At 32.9% G+C, this 17,161-nt stretch overlaps 2 protein-coding genes across 2 annotated transcripts; one reads left to right on the forward strand and one right to left on the reverse strand.

The window, feature by feature from the left end:
* The first annotated feature begins 6,406 nt into the window (after nt 1-6,406).
* LOC107641164 (uncharacterized) lies at nt 6,407-7,396 on the forward strand. The gene has a single exon (XM_016344668.1). The coding sequence runs from the start codon at nt 6,407-6,409 to the stop codon at nt 7,394-7,396; it is 990 nt and encodes a 329-aa protein (XP_016200154.1).
* Nucleotides 7,397-15,413: 8,017 nt separating this feature from the next.
* Nucleotides 15,414-16,445, reverse strand: LOC148566048 (uncharacterized). Its single transcript, XM_088487347.1, has one exon. It carries the CDS (start codon nt 16,443-16,445, stop codon nt 15,414-15,416), a length of 1,032 nt encoding a protein of 343 aa, XP_088343473.1.
* Nucleotides 16,446-17,161: the final 716 nt, after the last annotated feature.

Genomic DNA, 17,161 nt, shown 5'->3' on the forward strand with positions numbered 1-17,161 from the left:
CTGCTGAGGGTCAGCTGGTTTTTCCTGCTGCTGCTGTGGTTCATCGGTGTCAACCTCTTCACCTACAACTTTATCTGACAGTCGCAGGTGAACCCCATATTGCTGCGTGTACCACTCGTAGTATACTGGGAGAGGATGAAAGTCAATAATCTCCTCGCCTAACTGCAATATGTTATAGCGATTAAATCTCCACCTGTTAACCCAATGACTGTAAATCTCTCCCCAGTCATGGTTCTGAGCTCCTATCAATCGCTTGCAATGATCACGACCAAGGTCGAACGCCGGGCTTGGTGAAAACTGTTGCATCCCGAACTGTCGTCTGACTCGATCTGTCGGATGCCATTCTATGCACTCGAATGACACTAGCGGCGACCGGGTGGAGCACATAACCATTAATTTTGTATTATTAGAAAATAAATTACAATTTATTGTTATCATTATTATTATTATTATTATTATTGTCATTATCCTAAACGGTATTTTATTATTATATTACTAGAAAAATATTAATAAATTATTAAAAAATGATAAATATTTATTTAATTATCAGAAAATTTTAATAATTTATTATTATTGTCCTAAACACTACTATTATACTAACCATGATAACCATTTCTTTTTTTCGAAAGCCTACACAGTATTTTATTATTAAACAATATTATTTATTATTACAAAATATTAGTCAACTATTAAAATTAATACATTTTTTTACTAAACAGTGTTAAAAAAATACCGTTTACTAAACCGTATTATTAGCATTATCATAAATGAAAAATAGTAATAAATCACTAAAAATTAATAATAAATTATTAAACAGTGTTATTAATTATTAAAAATTAATAACCACTTATTATTACTATCATAACCAGTATTATAAACAAATAATAATATACTATTTATAATAATAATTACTCAAATATAACAATAATAACAATAATAATAACCATTTATTATATTATCATTATCCTAAATGGTATTCTATTATATATACACTAACCATCGTAACAATTTTTTTGAATTTCCCCGAAACTTAAGCATAATAATAGCTAACAATAATATTGTATAATAATAACAGTGACACTAACACTAACAAAGCCAATAGTATAACCGCAATAATAATAATAATAATAATAATAATAATAATAATAATAATAATAAAACATTTATTTATTAAACAGTATTATAATAATGGCTAACAACAACAACAACAACAATAATAATAATAATAATAATAATAATAATAATAATAAATAATAATAATAATAATAATAAATATATTTATCTAATGATCATAAAATTAAAATAAAAATTTACCCATTTAGGATGATCTAAATATTTAATGATGTGATCTTCAGATCTAGTAAAATTACGCACCATATTTTTTCAGCGTCTCTCAGTTGAATCTAAACCCCTTCTGAGTCTTCTTCTTTCTCAAATAGCACAATGTTCTAACCCCTAACCCTCCTTTTCAGTATTCACCACAATCTTCACTTACCCTCTCTTTCACTCTAACAGCACAATATTTCACTCTTTCTCAGCATATTATTTTTCTTGCTTGCGTTTTGGCTTTAAAAACACTGATTTCACCTTCCATTGTATTCACATGTCATGCATGCAAGGCTGCAGGCTGCCAAATGCTGGCCAAACGCAACCTGTGTTTTGTGATACCCCAGATTGGTCAAAGACTGCTCCTGTCTGCATGCAGGGAGCTACAGGACACGTTTCGTTTTTTGGACTTCCTTCCCTGCCAAACGCATCATGCGTTTTGCAGCAGGTGACTGATGTACGCAGCTCTACCATTTTCAGGTGCACTTAAAACGTAACCTGCGTTTTGCAGGTTACTGAATTTTGCAGGTCCACATTTTTAAATTACACTCCATGCAACAATATATAAGAACAACACCATTTTTACTTCCATTCTTTAATTAATTTCTGACCCAAGAGCGCTTTTTAACACGAAAAACCATTTCAAATCCTCATTTTAACATTAAACCTAAAAATCTCTCTACGAAACTTTCTGTCGAGGGTCCATTTTCCTTGACTAATAACACACAATTTTCGGCGAGATTTCAATTTAGTGGTAAATTTGATTAATAGATAATTAACTTTGTCACTATTATTTAATATATAGTAGGCAGATATTCATAGCAAGTGTGTCAAAAGACATATGCTTAGCAGTATCTATTTGGTATGATTTTCTAATTGTGAACCGAGACTTTTAATCAATTATAATTTTTGAGTCAGATGAAAATAGTACTTCTAAGAGATTTTAAGAATCACATCGGTCTAAATTTAAGAAATATAAAAATTATAATTAGATAACATATTTTATGGTTGTGTGTTTATAGATATGAAATATTAAGGCAAAAATAATAAAATATAGAAATATAAAATTATATTTGATAGATAAAATATAAATAAATATATTATATTTAAAAATATATAAACACTAATAATAAGAAATACAATTTATTTTTTATTTTTATTAATATTTTATAATTATATTTTTTATTATTATATTTTTTATTTTTTAAACTAAAAAATAAAAATAAAAATAATTATTTTTATATTTTTATTTTTTGTATCATTTATATGTACCATTATCGGACCAAGTTAACATGTCAAAGTAGCATTAACTGTCGACAATAATCTCTAGCATCCTATTAGTAGTAATTCATGCTAAAAAATAATTTATAATAAAATTTTAAATATAGTGAATTTTACATAAAATTAATAAATAATTTAATTAATTTGACTAAATTTTGAGTTTTTATCATAATTGATGTAAAAAGCTAACTTCTTGATTAACGGTTATAAAACTGAAACAAATTAATCAACTTAAAAACTCAAAACAAACTAAACTCATTTCACAACCCTTTTCAGCCTTTGTTGCTGTCCCCGGTACAATCAGTGATGATTCTTGGCATCCTAACATGGGTGCCTCGCATCATATAAAAAATGATCAATCCAATCTCCTCGCTTACTCAGATTGTAATGGCTCGGAATAAGTTCATGTAGATAACGGTTCAGGTATGCGTATTACACATATTGATCAATCTTTATTACATTCCAATTCATCTAATCGATTTTTTCGCTTGACTACTCTTAATCATACTCCTGAATTAACCAATAATTTGATTAGTGTGGCTCATTTTGCTGAGGATAATCAGGTGTTTTTTTGAATTCCATGTTCATATATGTTATGTCAAATGCTCTCTTACTAAAGAAATCTTGGTGCGTGGCTTCTGAAAGGATAGAATTTACCAATTCTATGACACTGCTGTACCCAAATCTGTTCCTACTATACTCAATAATTGTCATCTTTTTTCTATTTCTATGAATACTATAGATAATTGGCGCAAACGTTTAAGGCATGCAAATTACAAAGTTGTAAAACAAATCCTCTCTGCATGTAATACACCCATTAATAAATCAAATGATATTGTTACTACTACTTTGTGTGATAGTTTTTGCTAAGGCAAATATGCACACCATTCCTTTTCGGGTTGTGTATTCCGATGATTAGGGACCATTCCCATTAATTTCACACTTAGGCGGTATTACGTTACTTTTATTGATGTCTTTTCAAGTTATTACTTGTCAACAAGTCTCAGGTCCTACAAGCTTTCTAACAATATAAGGCATACATGGAGAAGCTTACTGCCCAACATATCAAAGCCTTACAATTGAACAATGGTAAGGAATTTGTTAATAACAATTTTCGAGAGTTTCTTTCAACTCAAGGTGTCTCATACATTCATGACTAAATCATGAGAAAAATAGTAGGGCAGAGAGAAAGTATTGCCATATCACTGAAATGGGATTGGTCATGCTTTTCACTGCATCAATGCCATTGATATATTGGGATGAAGCATTTTTTACTGCCACTTATCTTATAAACAAATCCCCTTATGAAAAACTATTCTCTCAAAAATCTGATTATTCTCTGTTGAGGACTTTTGGAAGCTCTTGTTATCCTCACTTAAGAGCATACAATACACACAAGTTTGACTACAAGTCTCATAACATAAGTGTGTGTTTTCTGGATATGCCTCCAACTCTAAGGGATATAAATGTTTGTCTCCATCCGGTATGGTATACATATAAAAAAATGTAAGATTTAATGAATCTGATTTTTCTTATCTATCTTTATTTTTTAACAAACCCAAATCTGCCATTATTTTTTATAATTCCACTATACCTTTAATTTCTTCATCCAAACATTTGAATTTTTTTCTTCCAAGTTAGAACACTAACATCCCCACAACAAGCACTCCTAGTTTTGATGTTAAAGATCCTTCTGAAAGTAATGATTCTCTTGCCTCTAGTGACATTGCCACAAATGAGAATAAGAATGCATCCTGACATGCCAAGTGACTCGATTATACCTCAAGCCAACTCTGAACCTATATCTTTTACGCCTCATGATCCAATCCCAAATTCAGGGATAGGGTTACAATGTCCACAATTTACTTCTACTAATCCTCCTCTCAATTGACATAACATACTGCCACTGCTATTAAAGTTGAAGATGAAGACAAACCACCATCATCAGTAACACTTGCTCTTTAGAATGCTAATTGGCAAAAGGCAATGGGAGAAGAATAGAAGGCTCTCATGAAAACCAACACATGGACTCTTGTTCTAGCATCTTTAAATGCCAATATTATTATTTGTAGGTGTTGACAAGCTCGCTACAATTAACATCAGTTAGGTCTGAAGATTTCGAAGATCCAACACTCTACAAGGTCAGTGGTAACAAGACCTGACTTGTCCTTTGCAGTTTGCAAAATAAGCCAGTTTATGCATAATTCACTTTTTGCTCATTGGAAAGTAGTTAAAAGAATCTTGAGGTACTTTCAAGGGACAAAGCATCATGGACAAACTCAGAGTAATTGCAAAACTACTCTGAATTTGAGGGGGAATATTAGGGAATTAACCAGTGAAGTCTCTGTTATTGCAGTTAGTAACTGTTAAGCTTTTGGACAAAAATAAAAAAATTCAATTCAAGTGTAGTTTTTCTATAATCTGATAAAGTTAGTTATGTGTGTAGTCTTGACCAAAGTCTTGGATATATATATATATATATTGTCTCATCACTATTAGTGCAGTAATCTTTTTTATATGTAATAATTGATGTATAATTCTGTTCTAACTTTTTGCTCTTTTTTTTAGAGTAAAGTATCGTTTTTGTCCCCAACGTTTGGGGTAAATCCTATTTGTATCCCTAACGTTTAAATCGTCCTATTTGTATCCCTAACGTTTGTAAAAGTGATTCAATGTTATCCTGCCGTCAATACACATCATGAGCGCTTTAGTTTGAGTTTTAAAAATCTCTTCTTGAAGTTAGAATACAAATGTCTGGGATAGAATCGATAATCTACTCCGAAAAATAGCTCATCAAATGTTGAAACTAATTCCTACAACATTTACATAATTCACTTTTCTAGAGACATAATTAAATCTAGAAACAAATTGTGGGTATAATATTAAAATCGAACACATCCAAGTGAGACCTAATTGAGAATAAATACATCCAAGTGAGAATAATTGAAAAATATAATCTGATTTGTTAGTATAATTAATAGTAGGATAACATTGAATCACTTTTATAAACGTTAAAGATACAAATAAGACGATTTAAACGTTACGGACACAAATAAGACTTACCCCAAACGTTTGAGGACAAAAACGATACTTTACTCTTTTTTTATATCAAATTTTCATTACCTTCAAAATTTGTTCACTTGCAAATAAAACAAAATTATTGTTGTAAAACACATCCCACTCTTCACAAGGAATGTGTGGTTCAAGTATTACTTTGTTACTCAGATTTCATTTTTATGGGAATCAAATATACCCAAAAGAAAAGTGAAAATTGAAATGATAGTATTTTGATTCTCTAAAGTTAAACATACTTAAAAATAATTTTTTAAACTTTGAACCAAACATAAAATTGTGATATTTTTATTTTAAAATTTCTAAAAATTATTTATAATTTCCCCACCTTGATGTTATCCTAAGTCCCTAAATCCATTAATAAACCTAGTGATACTGTGATAGTAACCCACTGATCCTCACGGACTTCAAAGCTTATTGTTAATTCTTCAAGTTTAGCTATAAATGTAGACATAAACATAAAAAGTGGCTTTTATGATATCTTTGAAAATATTCGTCACTCAAACTAGAAATTGGTTCTAAATCTCTTTGATTAGCACCAACAGTTCAAGTAGAACCAATTAATTTCATCTTATCAATTAAGACTTGCTGAAGTTCAGCTAAGGAATATAAGGTAAAATAATCATCTTATGAACCTAATCAAGAACCTCTCTTCCGTTGTTAGCTTTTAACTTTTTTTTTTTTTTTAATGGAGCACCATGATAGCTCTCCTAGATTTCCTACCCAAATGATTGATCTTGTCCAACGAAGCACTAAAAAAGTCAAGGCACGAGATGTCGATCTTAACCAATCAGGGGACGCAATAGAAATTCGTACTGACAATGTTGAGAAAATGGTGATGAAGCCTAAGATATCATATAAAGAATCTCTCCTAGTTGCACCCGAGTTGATACGTGATGAAAATAATGTTTTAAACAATAGCATCACGGAGGATGGACCTAATTCAGAGGATCGATGGTACAGAGAAGACGAGGACTTATCGATTAAGGATAAAGCTTTCGATCCTTGTCTGGAAATTAAAGTTTCAAAAGAAGAATTTAATGAATGGTGCAAACCCTGGCATGTTACTTTCATTGTCAAAATACTCGGAAAAATAATCCATTTAGGAACCATGGAGCAACTTCTGAATAGAGATTGGGCAAATAAAGGTAAGATTAATGTTATTGATATGGATCGTGATTATTTCTTAGTTCATTTTGCAGAAGAAGATTATTCTCACGCCCTTCTTGGAGGACCTTGGATGGTGGCGGGACACTATTTGATAGTTCAAAGATGGAGACCTTTCTTTTTGTCTTTAGAACAGCAAGTGAAAAAAGTTGCAACGTGGATTCATATTCTTAATTTGCCTATTGAACTATATAATCATCATTTCTTATGGAGGGTACGGTCGACCATCGGAACTATATTGAAGGTTGATAAAGCTACATCGATTCATTCGAGAGGACGCTTCGCAAGGATATGTGTAGAAATTGACTTATCAATAAAATTGATCCCAAAAATATCTGTTCTGGGAAACACTCTAAACATTGAATATGAGGGCCTTCACCTGATTTGTTTCAATTGCGGGGTTTATGGCCACCGCTCTGAGTTATGTGGAGAGGCATCTGTTATCAGGGAGGATCATCAGGCGGAGGTGGCGAAAGAGAAACAAGTGGTTTTCGATGGTGACGCAATTGTTGATAGCCAGGAAAGGCAAGAGGAGATCTCAGGTGATTGACTGAGTGACAAAAATCCTGGCATTAATCAAAATTTCCCGGATTTCAGAACTTGGATGATGATCCAGAAATTCCAAAAACGGAAATCAGAGAAGCCACAACACGCTAAAAGATAAACCAATCAACCCAAGGACCTCGAAACAAATAAGGAAGGTTCTTATAATAACGGTAATCACATCATGAAAAAGGGATCAAGGTTTAATGTGCTATTTGATGATAAGAAAGAGAAAATCTCGCATGAATTACATGCAGCCACTATTGAGCAAATCAATAACGTGCATAATGGCCCAGGTGAGCAAAATATGGCTTTAGATAAACAAATGAAGGATGATAGGCACACAAATGAAGGATGATAGGCAAGTCAATTTGGGCCAGATAGAAAAACTAGTTTCCACTAAAGCTAATAGGCCTATTGTTCAAGTTCAGAAGAGAGCTTTTGCCGGCAAACAAACACAAAAGAAAGGCCACTCCTTCAACCTTGGGCCTCAAAAAACGGGTAAACCAACAAAGCCTAAGATAAAGGAAGCTGAGAAGAAATGGGTCATTATTAAAAATTCCCTGGCCATGACCCAACCTCACTCTTCCGTATCAAGAAACCCCAAAACGGTGGAGATGGAACAACAGATGCTCAAAAGCATGCGAAGACTACAAAGAGAGCATAACCAATTGGCCGATTTCAATGATCTAACCGAGAAATTTATGGAGGCCCATGTTGTGAAGAATGCGTTCTTAAATCAGGGGGAATCATCGACGAGACTGAGGGGCCAGTCAACGCACAAAGAGAACCCTCCACCAGACAAGCCACCGGAATCCTCACCACCGAATTGGAGTCTCCATCACGGGGAAGAAAGTCAAACCATGACAAACCTGGCGAATTCGAGTGTTACGGCTCAAGAACTGTGTTAAACGGCTGTGGTCTTGTGATCCATTCTTCTTTATTGCTGCTTTTATGAATCTCTTAGCCTGTAACTGTAGGGGGGCAGGGGAAAACCTTTTCTAGCCTCATTAGAGACTTACAAAAGGAGTATAAGGTTAGTTTTTTAATTCTTATTGAAACTCATATAAGTGGTTCTCATGGCAAGTTGCTGTGAGAAATTTCGGCTTGATAGCTATTTTATTGAAGAGGGTAGAGGGCAATCTGGGGGTATTTTGTGCCTCTGGGATACTAGTATCTGGAGAGTGGATGTGATTAGCCATAATTACCAGATGGTTAACATGAAAGTAAATTATGAAAATTCTGAACCGTGGCTACTTTATGCTTTTATGGTATCCCCAAAGGGTTAATTGCAGAAACCTTTGGAATAATATTTGTGATCTCAATTGGGAAAATAATCTTCCTTGGTTTCTCATTGGGGATTTTAACGCTACTCTTCACGATCATGAACGAAGAGGTAGCTCTAATAAAAATAGATATGCTTGTGAGGATTTTCAATCTTGTGTCTTTGAGACTGGGCTACTTGATTTGGGTTTCTTTGGTTGGCCATTTACTTAGAAAATGGGAGGTTTGCATGAACGGTTAGACCGTGGGATTTGTAACCTGGACTGACAAATCTGATTTCCAAATGCTTATGTTAAACATCTACCTAGCTTTAAATCTAATCACTCCCCCCTGGTCTTCACTTTTCTCCCCCTAATAATGTTAATGATGGCCGTAGACCGTTTAGATTTATGGCTTCTTGGCTATCTCACCCCGACTTCTCCAATATGGTTAGTAATAATTGGAATCTTTCTTGGTCTGAATGCATTTTAAACTTTCAAAAAGCAGTTAAGTCCTGGAATTTCAATGTCTTCGGTAATATTCTGAAAAGGAATAGCAGAATTATTAGGTGATTAAATGGGATTACAGCTAGCATGAACTCCTAGAATAATCATTTTTTTCAAGACTTACAGGCTTCTCTTTGGAGAGAATATGAAGAAATTCTTATTCAAGAAGAAGTGATGTGGTTTCAGAAATCTAAATGTAAGTGGATTGAATTTGGAGAGTGCAATACTAAGTACTTCCATGGGACTACGTTAGCTAGAAGAAGGAAAAATAAAGTGTTCAGTCTTCAAAACATGGATGGTAACTGGGTAAGTGATAAAATTACTTTGGAGGACATGGCCTCTACGTTCTTCTTTAAACTTTATTCGGATGATACCCGGGCTGCTGATTTTTTTCCTAAGGAACTCCTTTCCAGACCTTCCTCAAGAGGACTTGGATGCCATAGTAGTATATTTTCTCTTTCTGAAATTAAAGAGTCGGTTTTCAATATGGAGAGCCTTAAAGCACCAGGTATTGATGGTATTCAAGTAGTCTTCTACCAAAATCAATGGGATAAAGTTGGTTTGGACCTGGTCAAGCTTATTGAGGAAATCTTTATGACTCCTGAGAAAGTAGGAGAAATAAACGAAACTCTTATAGCGCTGATTCCGAAAGTGGAACCGATTATCAATCTGAAGCAAATGCATCCGATCAGTTTATGCAATGTTTCCTATAAGATGATCACCAAAACTCTGGCTAACAGGTTGAGAAGAGTAATGGATAAGGTTGTCAGTCCTACACAATGTAGCTTTGTACCGGGGAGACAGAGCTCGGATAATATCATCATTATTCAAGAGATCATTCACTCTATGAGGAACAAAAAGGGTCCAAAAGGTTGGATGGCTATCAAAATTGATTTAGAGAAAGCTTACGACATGTTGAAGTGGAGCTTCGTTCGGGAAACCCTCACAGATATCGGACTTCCTCCCAATATCATTGAGCTTATTGTACCTGTATTTTCACTACTAGAATGAGAGTTTTATGGAATGGGGATGCCTTAAATGAGTTCCTCTCTTTTAGAGGTATCCACCAAGGTGATCCGATATCTCCCTACATCTTTGTTCTCTGTATGGAAAGACTATCTCATCTTATTAACACTGCGGTTAGTATGGGATTTTGGAAGCCTATCCAGCTAAATCGGGAGGCTCCTGAGCTTTCCCATCTTTATTTTGCGGATGACCTAATACTTTTTGCGGAAGCAAATATGGAGCAGGCAGACATTATTGAGAGAATTTTAGAAGAGTTTTGCACAAGTTTCGGTCAAAAAATCAGCAGTGAAAAAACTATGATTTTTTCTCTAAGAGTGTAGGACACCGAGTGAGACATGATATTAGAAATTTCTTAAACTTCCTTAGAACTGATGACCTGGGTAAATACTTGGGTGTTCCAATCATTCACTCTAGAGTGACAAAGGACACGTACAAGGAGATCGAAGCTAAGATCAAGAGAAGACTTAACAACTGGAAAGCCTCCTCCATCTCCCTAGCAGGGAGAACTACTTTAGTGAGATCTGTCCTCTCTGTTATGCCTTCCTATACTATGCAAACTGCTCTATTACCTACTGCTACTGGTAATTTTATTGATCGTAATTGCAGGAGCTTTATTTGGGGAGAAGCAGAGCAATCCAAAAAAGTCCATCTCTTAAACTGGCAGACAGTTACTAAACCAAAACCGGCTGGTGGTCTTGGTGTTAGACATGCCAAAGATCTAAACCGAGCATTCATGATGAAAGTGGATTGGAGTCTGATCGAAAAAAGAGACTCCCCTTGGTCGAAAGTCCTGAGGGCAAAGTACAGATGCGGCAATGAGACTATTCCTCTCATCAAGAGGAAGAAAAATGAATCTAATTTGTGGAAGATATCTGTTCTTTTTGGAAGGATGTCCATGCCAATTCAATTTGGCACATAGGCAATGGATCTCAAATAAGGTTTTGGGAATACAATTGGGTGCCAAATATAAGAAGCCTAAATAAACTCCACCCTCAAGTAAGTGATGTCTCTGATTCAGAAATTTTAATTACAGATTTTTTCACCGTTTCAGGGGGCTGGGATGTGGACAAACTGAAGAGCTTGCTTCCGGAAATGGCGGTTTAGAAGATAGTGGCCATGTTTCCGCCTTCGGCTTGGAAGGAAGGTGACCAGGTTGCATGAGCGAACTCCTCTGATGGAACTTTTTCTTTGAAATCTGCTTATAACTCGTTACAAGAGAACCCGTGAGTCTATAGTCATATCTTCAAGCTCATCTGGAGATGGAAAGGCCCAGAAAAAATCTGCTATTTTCTATGGTTAGTAGCCCATGATGCTATTCTCACAAATGCCGAAAGGTACAGAAGACATTTATTCCATGATGCTGCCTATCCGCGGTGCCCTCATAGTAATGAAACAGCTTTACATGTGCTAAGGGACTGCCATTTTGCTAGAGATACTTGGCATTTATTTCAGTCCCAAATTTCTATAAGAGATTTTTTTAACCTTAACTAGATGGAGTGGCTTATTCAAAATCTGTTGATTCCTGGTGATTGGCCTGTTCGATTTGGAGCGACTTTATCATCTTTGTGGTATTCTAGAAACAAACATGTGTTTGAAGGAAAGTGTTTTCATACTAATGAGGTGGCTGGGTCTATTATCAGCAGGAGTTTTGATTATGCTCTAGTGATGAAGGACAACATTACTCCAAAGAAGACCAACACCAATCAGGAGCTGATTCGGTGGTGCCCCCGAATGATCCATTCGTGAAAATTAACGTGGATGGTTCTTTCTTCAATCAAACAGGTAATGCAAGTTGTAGAGGTATTGTCCGTAATCATTTGGGTAGGTTTGTCACGGATTTTTCTTACAATTTAGGAGGATGTTCAATCATGCAAGATGAACTATGGGCGATTATTAAAGGACTACAGATTGCTACCGCTAATGAGTTTCATCATATGATTATTGAGTGGAATTCTGTTATGGCCATTAATTTTGTTAAGTATGGGTGTCTTGTCCAGCATCCGTGTATAACTCTTCTTAAAGACATTGAGATTCTTGTGAAAAGAATTTTTCAGGTGCGTTGAAATCACATCCTTTGAGAAGCAAATTTGATGGCAGATATTTTAGCCAAAAAAAAGATAAAATATTTTTTATGGGTTTCATATTTTTTATGAAACCCTCCAGATACTATTCATGCACTCTCTTAGCTTCCAACGCCATGGGTACCTTTAGGTTTGAAAGATTCTAAATAATGTTTTTTTAGTGTTTGTTTTAGTTTGTGTTTCTTTGGTTGCTGTTGGGGTCTACGACCCCTTTTCTACCAAAAAAAATGAACCTAATCAAGAAAAATACATCATGATCTAGATGACTATCAAAGGAAGCAGCATCGTCTAATCATTATTATGGAGATTATTATTAACATTGTCATTATTACGATGATTGTCACGATTAACATGAAGTTGATCTAAACGCGTCGAGATCAAATTTGGCATGATGATCACCATTTCATTGTTCGATTCCAAGGAAGAAAATCTTATATGTTTAACTCAAAAAATGGTGGCCGTAAAAAATGGTGGGTGTTCATTTTGAAGGAAGGTAATTGTATTCGATGAATATACTTTAGAGAAATATTACTTGTTATTTATAGAGAATTTCGATGGGATATAGTATATGCAATTATAAATTCTTTACATTTGTTGAAATCTGTTGAAGTTCTAATACGAAGCTAATAATGAGAAGCAAAAATTGAAACCAATAGAAAAAAAAAAAAAAAAATTAGTAATTAGTTATTAAAGGTTGGTGATACCGTGATAGCCCATGAGAAATAGTCTTTGACGAAGAGCTGGAAATTAAGATTTTTGTTGATATGATAGTTGTTGATTCCGAGCAAGCATTTAATGAGTTGATCGATTTTGTTTACTTAATTTTAGTACATAACTATTTGTCATATATTTATTTTAAGGGCAGTGCTATAGTGTTGAAAGCCTTTTTTTTTTTTTTTGTAGGTAATGAAAATATATGGCTGAAATTAGAGCAACTCCAATACTAAGAAATAGAGTTTTTCTTCTGACATTTGGGGACTCAATTATCATTAGAGTGCAAAGGAAAAGAGGATTTTTTACGTGGATCAAGGTTGAGAGTTCCTCTAAACAGGGACTTGCAACAACCAATAAAATCATGCCATATGGTAAGTTAATAAAAAATATATATATATATTAAATATATATATTAAATAATTAAATTATAATTAATTTATTAATAATTATAATAATTTATTATATTAAATACTTATATATCTATTTAATTAATTATTTAATAATTAGTTATATTAAATTATAATTAATATAAATAATTATGTTAAATCAATATCAAATATTATTTATATTGTTATATTAAATCATAATTAATTAAATTTATTTTACATAAAAAATAAATTTAACTTTTACATATTATAAAATAATTTTTAGTTGGATTATATATTTTATTTATAAAATTTAAAATACTAATCAAATTTAAGTTATTTATTTTAATATTTTATAATATTAAATTATTTTAAATTTATAAATTTAAATAATATTATTATAAAAAAATAATAATTATATTAATTTTAATTACTTTAATTAATTAATTAAGTGAGATCATAATAGGGATTAAAGTTAGGTCCTTCTAATGGAGAAGAGAGAGATTCTTTGAGTTCCTATTTATTGTTTATGACGCAAAAGTTGATGTGGAGTTACTTTTTATGACAAGTGGGCAATAAATAGGGACTAGAATGACTTCCCTACTGGAGATGGTCTTACTTCTATAAGTGGTTTATATGCTGAGTGCAGTGAAAACAATTATTGAATCGAAGATAGAAACATGATAAATTTGTCACTTCGAGTGTTATAATTAGCAAAAGTTAATGCTAATATTAACGATGTATTTGTAGGCTATTTTTAGTGGGTCTACAAGTTTTGTACAAAGTAGTTATGAATTTCTTTTTTTTCTTTTAAATTTAAAAATAGAAGTGTTATGGGTAGTTTTTTTAATTCAAGAAAGAGGATTATGAATAGCAAAAAATAAAGAAAAAAAAATCTGTTGCCAAAAAATAAAACAAAAAGTACTTATTCTTGTCCCAAAAAAAAAAAACCATGATGATGAACATAACAGTGATGACATGAGCTGAAAAAAAGTGGCAATAATAATAATAATAATAATAATAATAATAATAATAATTAGAGAATTATATTTAAGATTTAATAAACATCACAAATTACTTTTTGATTTAGGATTTAGAATGTGTTTTGAGTGTGATAATTTTTGTGGAAAAATAAATTTTTTATTTAGGATGTAAATAATAACATATATTTTAGAATTTTATTTTTTAGGTTTTATATTTTAAAAAAACTAGTGTATGAACCCGTGCTCAGCACGGAAAAATTTATAAAAGTAAAAAAAAATTATATGCTTCGATATTTAAAATAAAAGTACAAAATAATTATTATTTTAAGAAATTTATAAAATTATTATCAAAATCAAAGTTTAACTTAAAAAAAGTGAGTAATAATTATTTTATATTTTTTAAAGTAAAATAATTATACACTGATACAGAATTTAAAATAAAATTAAAATATTTACATTAGAATACTATTTTTTCAAAGACTTCTCTATAAACAACATTGATGGTTGAATTTGCAGACATTCTTACGTGATTTATAAGTAAAACTTTTAAACCTCTCTTACTCTTAACTCTTGAAAGTGCCACATATAGTTGGCCATGTGTAAAAATTGGTTTGGTCAAATACAATCCAACATGAGATAAAGTTTGTCCCTGAGACTTATTAATTGTCATGGCAAACGATACTATTATGGGAAACTGTCTTCATTGGAATCTAACTGGGACGGTTTCATTTGTTGGTACCATATTCATTCTTGGAATCAAAGCAATATGACCAACATTGTTACCCGTTAAGACTTCATATTCTATGACATGATTTCCAAGCTTCCTAACTTGTAGCCTTGTACCATTACAAAGACCACTGGATTTGTCAATATTCTTCAGTAACATCACCGGAACACCAACCTTGAGTATTAATTTATGTGGAGGCAAACCAGAGCAATTTATGCTATTCAGTAATTCAGGACTATAGATATCTAGTTGACTCTCCATATTCTCTTCATCCATACAAATGGAATCCGAACTAAAATATAATTTTGTCTCTCCAGGAATGATAGCCATCAGATGGTTGTTGATCTCTTCAACAATGTCTAGTGTGGGAGCCAGTATAGTTCTTGCTTTGAAAAAAAATCCTTTGAGGACATGTTTTCCAAAATATTTGGATAAGAAAAATGAATCAACTCATCAAATGCCTGGTCCGAAGAAGGAATAACAATATCTCCTAGAAGACATATCTCACATTCACCATTCATATTGTCACCTATTAGACCATCACCAACTTTCAATAACCACTCACCAAATTGCTCTGTCTCATCTTGATCTGAAGCAGTCGTCCCTACAGAGAGTCTCATGTTTTTTGTTAGTTTGAGCACCTGACAAAACTTCCAAAGATAAGACGAATTCACAGTTGAATGAACGATGTCTTGTCTCGATCCTCGAAGAATGAAAGGAAGAATTTGTCTAAAGTCTCCACCTAGTACAACCACTTTTTCTCCAAAGGGAAAATCTTTGCTATATGTTGGAGAACACCTCATGATATCACCCAAGCATTTATCAAGCGCTTCATAGCAGTACCTACTAACCATTGGAGCCTCATCCCAAATTATAAGTTTGGCTTTCAACGGCAACATTGCTTGAGGGGAACCAGGTTTGATGTTACATACAGAATCCTCAGTTATATTCAGCAGTATTTTGAACCTTGAGTGTGCCGTTCTTCCATTGGAAAGAAGTAAAGATGCAATACCACTCGAAGCAACGTTTAACACTATATCACCCCTTGAGCGAATCTCGGCAGACATAAGGTTCCAGAGAAATATTTTTCCAGTATCCCCATGACCATACACAAAGAAAAACCTCCCTTCATCACAATACACAGCTGTAACAATTTTATCAAATGCATATCTCTGCTCAGGTGTTGCGATGGCTAACATGTCTGAGGCATTTTTCTTTAAATCATCCCTGTTAAAGTTTAGCTCTTCCCTAATAACCCTTTCGGTTAACAAAGAACTATCAACTTCAGTTGCTAAAGGCATAGGAGGATAGTCTTTCAAGGTTTTACCATAGGAATGTAAGATCTTGTCTATATCCATTAAGCACAACTGCTTAATCTCATCATCTGACATTGTTAACTCTGCATATTATACAATACTATAAAAATTTAATTAAACTAAAAATGATCAATAAGGAAGAACTTTTATCATTGTAACTAATAAAAACTCACCCCTCATGTTCATCACGGCTCTCTGTCAATACAAAATATCATCTAAGAGTTCATGCCAACATCTATCCCAGACATGTTCTGGTCTTGAGATATTGTTGGATGTTAATAGAATGATAAATAACCTCCTAACATATGATCCTGAGGCCCATGAGATTGCTTCCTTAATTGTATCAATGAATTCTTTGTCATCTTGCAAGAGTTCAAGGACGAAGCATGCATCTCTATACATAGCATAAATTGTTCCTCCTACTGTTCTTATATCTCGAAAACTCATACATCCTCTTTGAGTATTCAAGAGAAGTCGTTGGTAATATTCTTCAGTATTTGCTGCAAAAAACTTGGTTAAAATCCGACTTTTAAGTTGTTAAATGGGTTAAGCTACGCTATTTTAATTATTATGTAGCTACACATCCGCATAAGAATAATTTTCCTAAAAAATATAGAAAATAAAAAATTGTATAATCTACAGATTATAACTGTTGAAAGTTATTTAAACATTTATTTTCTAGTGTAGATAAATCGAATAAAATGGACGTGGGATACAGGCTATTAAGATTTTAAATTTAAATCATTAAATAAGTAAGATCAAAATTAAATATAAACTCGTCATTACCTGCA

The sequence above is a fragment of the Arachis ipaensis genome, chromosome B5 (genome assembly GCF_059453495.1).
Source record: "Arachis ipaensis isolate K30076 ecotype BB chromosome B5, ASM5945349v1, whole genome shotgun sequence".
NCBI classification, from domain to species: domain Eukaryota; kingdom Viridiplantae; phylum Streptophyta; class Magnoliopsida; order Fabales; family Fabaceae; genus Arachis; species Arachis ipaensis.

Excerpts from the sequence above, each read along its gene's own strand:
- LOC107641164 (XM_016344668.1), top strand. The coding sequence starts at position 6,407 with ATGATTGATCTTGTCCAACGAAGCACTAAAAAAGTCAAGGCACGAGAT.
- LOC148566048 (XM_088487347.1), bottom strand. The coding sequence starts at position 16,445 with ATGTCAGATGATGAGATTAAGCAGTTGTGCTTAATGGATATAGACAAG.